The 10,479-nt window shown below is 38.3% G+C and overlaps 1 protein-coding gene across 1 annotated transcript; it reads right to left on the bottom strand.

Annotated features, from left to right (window-relative positions):
• Positions 1-108: 108 nt before the first annotated feature.
• On the bottom strand, positions 109-6,547 carry LOC306832819 (acetylcholine receptor subunit alpha-like). Its single transcript, XM_079357808.1, has 9 exons — positions 6,342-6,547; positions 5,195-5,337; positions 5,061-5,105; positions 4,186-4,295; positions 3,580-3,775; positions 3,081-3,318; positions 1,099-1,322; positions 622-858; positions 109-529 (listed from the first exon to the last, which is right to left on the bottom strand). The coding sequence occupies exons 1-9, from the start codon at positions 6,382-6,384 to the stop codon at positions 401-403; spliced, it is 1,365 nt and encodes a 454-aa protein (XP_079213934.1). The 5' UTR covers positions 6,385-6,547; the 3' UTR covers positions 109-400.
• Between the last annotated feature and the right edge of the window lie 3,932 nt (positions 6,548-10,479).

Raw genomic sequence — 10,479 nt, 5'->3', positions numbered from 1 at the left:
AAATGGGCCTATATTGAGTAGAACTTTTTATAAGCTCCATGGCTGAGTGATTAAAGTAAAAAAAAAAAAAAAAATGTTGTCACATCGAAGAATGTAATTCATTTGCTGTTCCCCATAAACAAATACATTTTATTAATTTAAAATTTCAATTGGCTGAATATATTATAAAAAACAACACTTTTTTTGTTCGAAAATATGAACAAGATACTACATTACCTTGTACAAACACGAATAGAAGCTTTCTTAAAACACCAAAAAGATAAGAAACCAAGACTTCCACATGCTAAATATGTATTTTTTAAGGGCTACATGTGCAATATCCAGGAGCTTTAGAAAAAATGTATACATTTCAAAACTGTTAGTCTGAGAAGTTCAACAGGTAAAAAAGATGCATCAGTTTTTAAAGCATGCTCAGCTCAATGAGACGGCTTGCAAACACTCCTAATGTCCCGATTAGACACACCGCCATGAACACACAGAGCAGAATATGATCCAACACCATGGCCACAAACTTCCATTCCTCAGCAGCCTGAAAAGAAAAGATAGACAATGTGTCATATCCTCAAAATCAACACTCATTAAATGTACACAAAGAGACCATTTCTATTAGATAAAGATTACATTGTTGGATTCCTCGTCTGATTTCATAGTTTCAGCAATGTACTTGACTCCTTCAATGGCACTGCGGACATCAGGGTTCTGGGTGATGGGTGACTGGTACGGAACAGGAATGGTTTGGTTTCCAGATATGTCTGAGATGTCAAAATCAGCACCATAGATACTCTTGGTTTGCTTCTCTTTTCCTGGACGTTTCATCGTTGAGAAGAACATGAGATTTGGAATAATTTCAATAAAAACCTGCCATGAAAGGATAAAAAAAATGTATGGTAATGTATGTGCCACATGTGGAGCAATTGATTTAATGAAACTAAAACATGTTATTTCTTCCTACCACTAGATGGTATCATAATACAAAGAAAAAAAGAGTAGGCTGTTCTGCAAAGCATGCCAGGGCCAAAAGGACAATTTCAATTCTCATTATTAAGCTCTGCCATCAAAAGAAAAGAAGCCTTTTTTTTAATACTCTTTTTCACTCACCTTCCGGACCCAGTCAGGCATGGTGTGAGTGCTTGGTGAGCGGTGGTGGGTGTTGATGACAATGACCGTGATGATGATTGAGGCAATGACAAAGACCATTGTAAAGAGCATATATTTCCCAATGAGCGGTACAGCACTGGAGGTTGAGGGGATCAGCTCGACAATGACCAGCAGGAAGACAGTAAGAGACAATAAGACGGAGATGCTGAGGGTCATCTTCTCACCTTGGAAACACAACAAGACATGCTTAGTGCTTCTGTTCACTTTTAAGAATATGTTTAAAACTTTCCTCAAGGCACAGAACATCATAAGAGATATTTTTGATGCGTGAGCATTTAGAGTTGTATTTCAAAGCCTGAAGAGGAAGGGTTGCGAGAGTAGGCTATTTGAAGGATATGGGAATCTTCTATTTATTTTGCAACTAGGGAAATAAGAGTCTGTTAAACCAGACTTATCATTTCTACCATAGATGTCCTCCTGTAATATCAGGTAACAGTTTTTTGAACACCTGAGTCTGAAACTTTGTTGGGGTATTGTTTTAACCAACAACAGCACACGTAAACAGATTCTGACACTAGTTCAAAAGTGATATGCAAGACGTGTTGTTTTTGTAGCGCAGTAAGAGAGCAGTTATCCCAGAGAGAGCGTCTTTGGGCACCAGCATTTCTTCCACACTTTCCTGTCAGCCGCCATATCAGAAACTAGGATCAAGTGATGTATTATACATTAAAGCAAAGGCCTGCTTTCAGACATGACAGCACAGAGGGACCCTGGGTAATGAGGCAGACCCACACACTGGGAACATGGCCAGATGTGCACTTTTCCTGCAGCAAGTGATGTATGGAAACCTCAGTCAGAAGAGAAGAATAAGAACTAGGATTTTTCCAACACTTATCACATATCTGTGTATTCATAATACACTACCATATTCTTAGTTCATACATGGGCCTTATAATTCAAATTCATTGTGTATCAATGTTACTCATAGTGTGTGTAAGTGTCACGGTTCACCACACCTGAACTATTCTACATAATAAGACATTTAAGGATGAATGTCTGTACTGGAGATACTGCAAGGAAACAGGTATCAAATAATAGCACAATGAGTGAGTGAAGATGGGAACAGACAGCCTTACTCAATCCAAAAACAACAAAATGCACCTCAATTCAATCTTTGGGTTTAGCTAAGCAAACTTGCTGTATCAACTTCAGCAAACAAAGATGTAAATGTTGTTGATCATCTGGTCTATCAATGAAGCTAAACACTTAATTTCCCAAAATGTAACTGAATGACGAATGAAACTATTTATCATATTCACACAGATACCTTTTTGTTGTGACATTTAGGCTTTAGCACATAGGCTGTTTTAATTTTCTGCAGTACAAAGGTTTCCAAAACTCAAAAACGTTGAGAATCTTGCTAAATGTTACCACCACACATAGTTTAACATCAGGACAATTAAAATTATTTAATGTTTAATCCTTTCCATGAAGCCATCGAGTAGTGTGTTACAAAACTTAAAATGCCTTCCTAATGTTGTATTTAATGAAGAATCTTAAACGGGGAAAATATCAGAAAAGTATTGTTCTGATCTGTGTTTTATGTAAAACAACTATAGCAGTTAAATTCCAAAGCAGTGTATGTATGCCGTTTAGCTACTTATAATTGTCAACTGAATTATGGTCAACACATAAAGATGCTATACACATGTCAATGTGACCAACAATGAGATAAAGCTATGACATCTAACATAAACTATACAGTTTAGTGCATCAGTCTTGTGTGATGCATGTTTAAAAATGTCTAAATTAGACTTAATAAGTGTTTTGTTACATTTTTGCTTTTTAAATCAGAATAAAAAAGGCTTGTGCTCAACTGTAAACTGATGGTTGTTCGATGTCTTATAATCATTCTTTTTACGAATACCTAAAATGATATTGTTCAACTGAAAAGAAACAATTTGAAGATTTTGAAAACTTACCTGAGTCTGTAGGGAGATAGAAGACCAGTCCAGTCAAAAAGGAGAAAAGCATGCAGGGGATGATAACATTTACGATGAAGTACAATGGAAGCCTCAGCATGAGGAAGTGGTAGGTGATGTCCAAGTAAGGGGTTTCAGGGCAGCAAGCGTAGTAAACCCAGTGCTTCCAGCCACGGTGACCCTTCATCACCCACTCTCCACTTTCCATGAATTTACTGAGATCAGGGTGGTCATCATCCTGGTAAAGACAACACAGGGTGATATCAACTAATAAACATCAGCATTTCAGTTTTTTTAACCTCAGACAAAGAGGGGCTGTCTGTTTTGCCCGTTTCTTGGCTTTATGCAAAGGATAGCTAACTGGCTGCTAATTTTAACATTGTATTTAAGAGACAAAAGAGTGGTTTCAACTTTTGACCTATATATCATCATGAAAACTCCTCAAAATGGAATTTTGTAAAATGTATAAAAGAACTATGAATAGTCTGAATGAAATTACAGGATTAACAACGACAAGGTTTCCGTCGTAGGTCCAGGTCCCCAGTTTCATACTGCAGTTCTGGAGGTCAAAGGGGAAATGCAGCACAATGATTTCACAGTAGCTTTTAAAGATAGCAGGTGGGTTCCACGTGATCATCCCTGTGTGCTCCAGCAACACTTTGGTCTCATGAACGATGGCAAAGTCACCATCAGCACTGCGGGCACAGACAAACACAGGCGACATCAGCATGGGGGATAATAAGTTCAATATTAACGCAGAGAGACATCAGTGCCTGAGGATGGGTACAACAGAGCCAACCAATGCTAAGCTTGGCTCAAGTTGTTGTGGAAGTGAGGCTGGTTGTCAGGGAAAAACAGCAGTGTGTCAGATGCAGCATATGGTAAGGGAAGGGGGGTAGGACTACATAGTCCAGATTTAGCCTAATGAAATCTGAGCTTTCACACGTTGCATACTGGAGTATAGGAAAGTGTGATTCAAACCCATGCTAACAGGTGTGTTTATTGTTTCTAGAAGTCTGGTATTTTAGGTCACATAAGCTTACTGTCATGAAAAAAAGGTTTCAGAGAAAAAGTCACAAGGATTAAATATAGCCTGATAACATACTTGTTGTAGAGAACCAGATCAGGCCGCCAAATGTCAGTGGAGGGAACTCTGATCTTTTTGATGCCCCCGTAATCCTCTGGATTCCAATGCAAGTTCACGTCATTCCATTTCTGCAAAAAACAGACAGGGAAAACCTTGGAAACATGATGGTACCTGTGATCAATGTGTATCGTCAAAAAGAAAATAGTACAGTATATGATGTAATTAAAATTGTGAAGATATATTTTCAACTTGAAGATATTTTGGACACACAAAGGTTTGAGGGAGCTCAAATATCTCTCTTTAAAACACTTTTTTTTGTACGGGAAAAATAAACTGATTTAATCAAAAAATACTTTTTTAGTGATACTGAAGCTGAACAAAATAAGCCCAATGCAAGACTAAGATCTTTGTCTCTCTTATTGAATCTCTATTGTTTTAGATAACTTGTTAGGGCATTAAGATAATATTCAGTGAGGTTTATAGTTTTGATCCACACACTCTTTAGAGTACTATACTGAACATTAAGGATCTTCAAAATAAAATATTCTTGGCATCAGAATAAATTTTTAAAAAAAAATCAGGTTATTGGGAATGCTGTCCCATGTACGGAGGCTGTAGTCCTCCAAGCGGGCGGCCCGGGTTTAAATCCAACCTGCGGCTTCTTTCCTGCATGTCATTACCAACTCTCTCCCTGATTTCTGACTCTATCAACTGTCCTGTCTCTATGTCCCCCTGCCCCCCAAGAAAAAAAATACATATATAAATCAGGTATTTAATCCTTTGCAGAATAAGTTTGTTGAATTTTCTGCTGTTACTACTATTAGTACCATCACTGATGTGGCCCTCTTTATTATGAGACTTTGTTTGAGATAAAGTAAGCGTGTGTTTCCAACCTGTTTCAGTCGCACATTGCTGCTGACGATTTGGTTGACCTCATCCTGTAAGTGCAGAGAAATGTGTTCAGACAGCTGGTGACAGCGACTCTTAATACAGATGGGGTGACATTGTCTGTGACATGAGACCTCACCACGCTGATGAGTTGGATGAGCTGAAGGCCCACAGTTACAACCACCGGGTCCTTGTAGTGATTGACAGGACGGACAACCTTATTGTAGCCAGTGAAGAGGGTTTTGAGGAGCCGTGCTTCGTCATTCGAGGCCCAGGTGGTGCCTAAAATAAAAAGACACCATGCAGAACATGGGCTCATAGTTGTTTACAGGTTAATTACTAAAATATCTCACCTGTCTTCTCATCAGGGTGCTGGAGTGTGCAGGAAAAGGATTACACTGTGCCAACATAATGTGTTGCTTTAAGAAAATCTGATACTTGTGGTGAGTTCATTTAATATGAGTTAAAAATAGATTTGACAAATGGAATAGGTAAAAAATACGTTTGTATATGTTCATGTACATGACATTGCATAGATGTACATTTAAGTAGACTTAAAAATGAAAATGCTGTACAGTTGAATTGAACTATTCAGACACATTTTCCTTTTCATCTCTTTTTGTGTACACATTTTCAGGGTGTAGATATACTTTTTGTAATCTACTTGGTAAATGGAAGAAATCCCATTCATGTGCATGTTCTCACCCCTGTGGTCCTAGTGTAAATATTAAAAATGTAGAAACTTGATTTAAACATACCAACCCTCCCATGCGCTTGTTAATAGAGATGTTCTTGTACATCATGTCATGTCCTCTAAATGTATACCACGAGCCCCAGCAGGATCCCCTTTCAGTTTTTCAGCTGACCTTGAACTGAAGGTCATTTTACAGCATTAAGTCGTTTGAACAGCTGAATACTTCTCAAATCATTCGGATCGGAACATAAGGAGTTTCCTCAATTTAATACTGCAGGTGAGTTCATGTGGAGACAGACAGGAAGGGGTTAAGAAGAATTCTAAAAAGAGTGCACATGCCCCTGTCAATCATGAAGCTGGTTATAGCCGAAAAACAAAAATGTCTTTGTAAGAAATCTGAAAGTCTTTACTGACCTCAAAACGGTTTCACTTTGCATACATTTTAAAAAGACCCAACTCTTCTACACTCAATGATGTTTGTTTAATGTCAGTGTGCGTTAAACAACAGAGTAATCAAAGTTAAGTTATTCAGATATAATATGTTTCTTCAGGTAACAAACTCACACTTCAATAGTTTTAAACAATCTCCTACCTGCCAGAATGACCAGATGAAAAATTAAAATTAAAATATTCATTCTTGTCAATAAACGCAGGCTTCCAAAACCGGAATCCAAGTTCCCCTCGTTGCCTGTCGACCACTGGAGAATTGAAAACGTTTGACCCAGCTAAAACATTCTTTCAGCACCCACAAATGGTTCACGGTGCAACCTCCAGCTCTGCACCCACACAGTCTTGTTGTTATTGTCTGACAGCGGTATGAGTGACTGGCTGCCGATGCTTGTCATTTGAGAAGGCCACATTCGGTGTCATCTGTTATAAGATCAACATTCCAGCGTAATCCACTACTGAAATATCCCATAGTGAACTTGGCCACACACAGCCTAGAGGAGCAAAGACACAACATGCTTGCTGCTCTACGTTTTCACCATATTCTGTAAGTGATGAACTATTAACAATGTCCTGAAATCTTTGTATTCATTATGCAGCCCCATGTGAATCAAAAACATGTTTCCACACTGAATAATATTATTCAGTGTGGAAACATATTGAATAAAATTTAGTTTGTGTGACACACACACACACACACACACACACACACACACACACACACACACACACACACACACACACACACACACACACACAATATTGGAGCTTTGGATCTTTACCATAACTAAACATGAAAGTAAATCTTGTTCATTTATATCACAATAGATGCATCACAATTAATTGCAAAATTTCAATTGTTAATCATGATTCATATGAATTTAAAATTGCATATTTGAAATGCAATTATTTTGCATTTTTAAAAAAAATGGCTAGGCTTTCATTTTGGATGTTACTGTCTTAAGCTGAATGTACTTTCTGTTCGGATTCAACCCTCATTTAATTTTAAAATGAACTGTTTATGTTAGAGTGTTTTCTTTTTTTTCTTCCCTTGGGGTGGGGGTTTGGGATCAGGTTGTCCTTTCTGTCCTTATGTTTATTACACATGGCTGATAATACAAGCTCAGATATCAGATTTATTAGCTGGAACATTAAAGGTTTGGGAAGTACTGTTAAAAGATTCAGGGTCCTTTCTCATTTAAAATGTTTGAAATCTGATATTATTTTTTTGCAGGAGACCGACATGAGCTCAAATGATCATCGTCAGACTGTGTTGTTCCTGGGTTGCTGAAATATTCCATTCTAGCTTCAGCTCCAAGTCCAGAGGGGATGCCATACATTTACTCACACCAAAACAATTTGAGACATAGGTGGCCGGTACTTGATTATCTCTGGTTTTATTTCTCGTGTTCCTGTATTACGAGTTAATGTATATGCACCAACTGCTAATCTTAGCACTGAAGATGCTAATGGCAAACATAGTGGAGGATGCCTTCTTGCCACAAAAGGACAATAAAGAGCTGCATAAAAACTGTCTGCATCATTGGCTAAAAGCACAGATGCTTTTTGTCGATTTGGGGTTCAATTGTTTGTAGGTGGTGTTGTGTACTTTTGTGTGTTTGATGTTTCCTCAAAAAAGGATCAGATTCTGAAGTATATTATTTTGTAGTTCTATTTCATTTAAAAAAACTATTAACCCCAGCTATACCTCCTCCAGTCCACACATACCAACACTGAATGAAGTGTTTTGACCATCAAAGATATTAATTATTTTTTTTTTAGAGATTCAAACAACCATGTGTTTTCTGGAGGCCAGGTGGTGCACCCACATCTCCCCCTTTGGCTCTGCACTATCCCACCCTGCCGGGCCTGTGACGGGTCAGGCAACTCAATTTTCTCACATCCCCGATCCGTTCAATCAGCCAGTCACTCAACCACAAGCCTCATTCATCTCACTTAAGGACAAATGACCATTTTGGCAAAGTCTGAATTAAGAGAGATCTGTCTCAACCCTCCCCCGTCGTTCGTTTCACTCCCTCTCTCTCTCCAATCACTCCGTCCACCTGAGTTTACACCATGTGAGCACCACTTTGCCTTCCTCCAAGTCAGTCATCTAACATGGGACAAGCCAGCAATATATCAGCTCAGCCGGACTCTTTTGGTGCTCGGTTCAATGTTAATTACAACACTTTGAAGGCATGCAGCACAATACCAGTCTCTGGAGGACTGTGAGCCTTGTGTTTGTATCTGCTCTGTTAGTGATTAAATGTTCATTGAATCTGAATGAAAGCTCCCATGTAATATTGGCAGGGGTTGGCTAAAAACGGGACAACATACTGGATGTTTATGCTTCGATGGAGATTAGTGAAATTAGAGTTTTCACAGAAAAGATTATGCTTCATTTTTAACAATATACTTACGGACATTGATTCAACATAAATATAGATTTATTGAGTAGAATTACTTTCATTTCTTGGATTCAATTCAACAGAATGTATGTTTCCATAACAAGTACTTCACATGGCTGAAGTGAGTATTTCTTAGGACTTCAACATTTGAAAATGTATTCAGGTTGGCTGTTTGACGGGAGGAACTCATTACCATCTAGTCAACAGAGAAAGGTCACTTATCTCATGGATCACAGCCCTTTAAATTTAGTCTCATTACTGTGAATGAGGCACATCCAGCACACAATACATCTGCACACACGACTCCTGCACGCTGCTATCACAGCATCTGATGGAAAGATAGAGCGCTCAATAGCTTTATTGGCGTGGTTTACCCCCTTACACACTCAATGACTAATGTAGACCAAGATATGATGTTTTCAAAATGGCTGATAATGGAGGGGGAAGCTTGGTTGAAATCCAATTTTGCCACACAATCACAAGAGACAGGTCTGGATTTAGCTTATATTAAATCAATGTGATGTGTTCCAAGTGATAAGATGTCAGGCTGGGATTGCTTTTAAATGCTTTTTGGTGAAGATGGATAACCTGGAAACGCAAACCTATGGCCAGCGTAATCAGACGATATAGGCAGCCAAATATTAGGTTAAATTTCTCTAGTAATCGTAGCAAAAAGCTCACATTCACACTAAGAAAAAATGTCATTATCTAATTTGAATCTTGGACTGAGGACACATTTAGAATTGGTTCCCTTTTCCTCAACAGTGTGACACAGTGCTCGTGTAATGAGCCCCCGATGGCTGTGCATGGCTGGTTCGAAGAAATGACTCTGAAAGACATAACCTGTGGCTAATTAAACCTCAAATGCATAAATTTGATGTGACATGGTTTTCACATATTTCCAGCAATTAACAGTCTCGCAGTGCAAAACTGGTGTTGCCTAAGGTGTTGTGTGTTTGCTTTTAATCTCAAAGTGAATCAGTGTGACTGATGTGTTGTTAGAGGGCTGTAAGTAAAGTCACATGATGTGAGGCTGCATGAATAGAGGACAATTAGTCTCATCTGCCATCCACAAACTAACATGCAAAATAATTACATGGGCTTTTTATGTATTATTTCCAGGGGTAAAAATGTTATTATTAAACAAATCTCAGCAAAACACTAAAACAAAGTGTTTGTCTGCCTTCCTATAATACCCAACCTCAATACCTTGTCTGTGGCAGTGAGCTCAAAGCTCAAGATTAAAAAAAAAAGTTAAACAATAAATAATTAATAAACATTTGGGCACTGCAGCATAAAGCAAAGTAATATTCTAACAAAAGTAAATGGAGTGGTTGGAGACTGTTTTCAGTTTGGATTGATAAACATGTTGAGCTCTTGTGAAGATACAGAGGGTCCTGTATATGGGTCTGGCCCAAATGTGAACTGCATTGTTCATATTCATGGTGGAACATGTAACCCAGTTATTTTGTTATTTAGAACAATGGAGACTGATGGGATAGAGCAATTATAGCCTTCTCCACAGAGTAAATGCATGTTTGAGGGATAATGGAATTGTTGGTCTAATCCAAGGCCAACACTTCATTCATACCTCAAAGAGGAAAAAGAGAAGTAGATCATAAAATAAAGGGTTCTCGGTTTGCATTGGACAGTAAGTTATAGCTGCATCCAGTCTGTAGGAGGTATGTGTTTTCAGAGGCAGCATTACAGCTGCATCATTTTGACGTCACAATCTCTGGGCAGAGTCTACATGTTTATGAATGTTGCTTACCACCATGCAACACTTGCATCAAACCTTTGGTATCCAATAATGTAAAATCCTTCAATATTTGAACCGTGAGGACAATGCTTCCAGGCCCGAGGTTTCCTCACAGT

The sequence above is a fragment of the Symphodus melops genome (genome assembly GCF_947650265.1).
Source record: "Symphodus melops genome assembly, chromosome: 12".
Classification (NCBI taxonomy): domain Eukaryota; kingdom Metazoa; phylum Chordata; class Actinopteri; order Labriformes; family Labridae; genus Symphodus; species Symphodus melops.
Note: the sequence above shows the minus strand (reverse complement) of the source record. Positions and strands in the feature narration are given on the sequence as shown.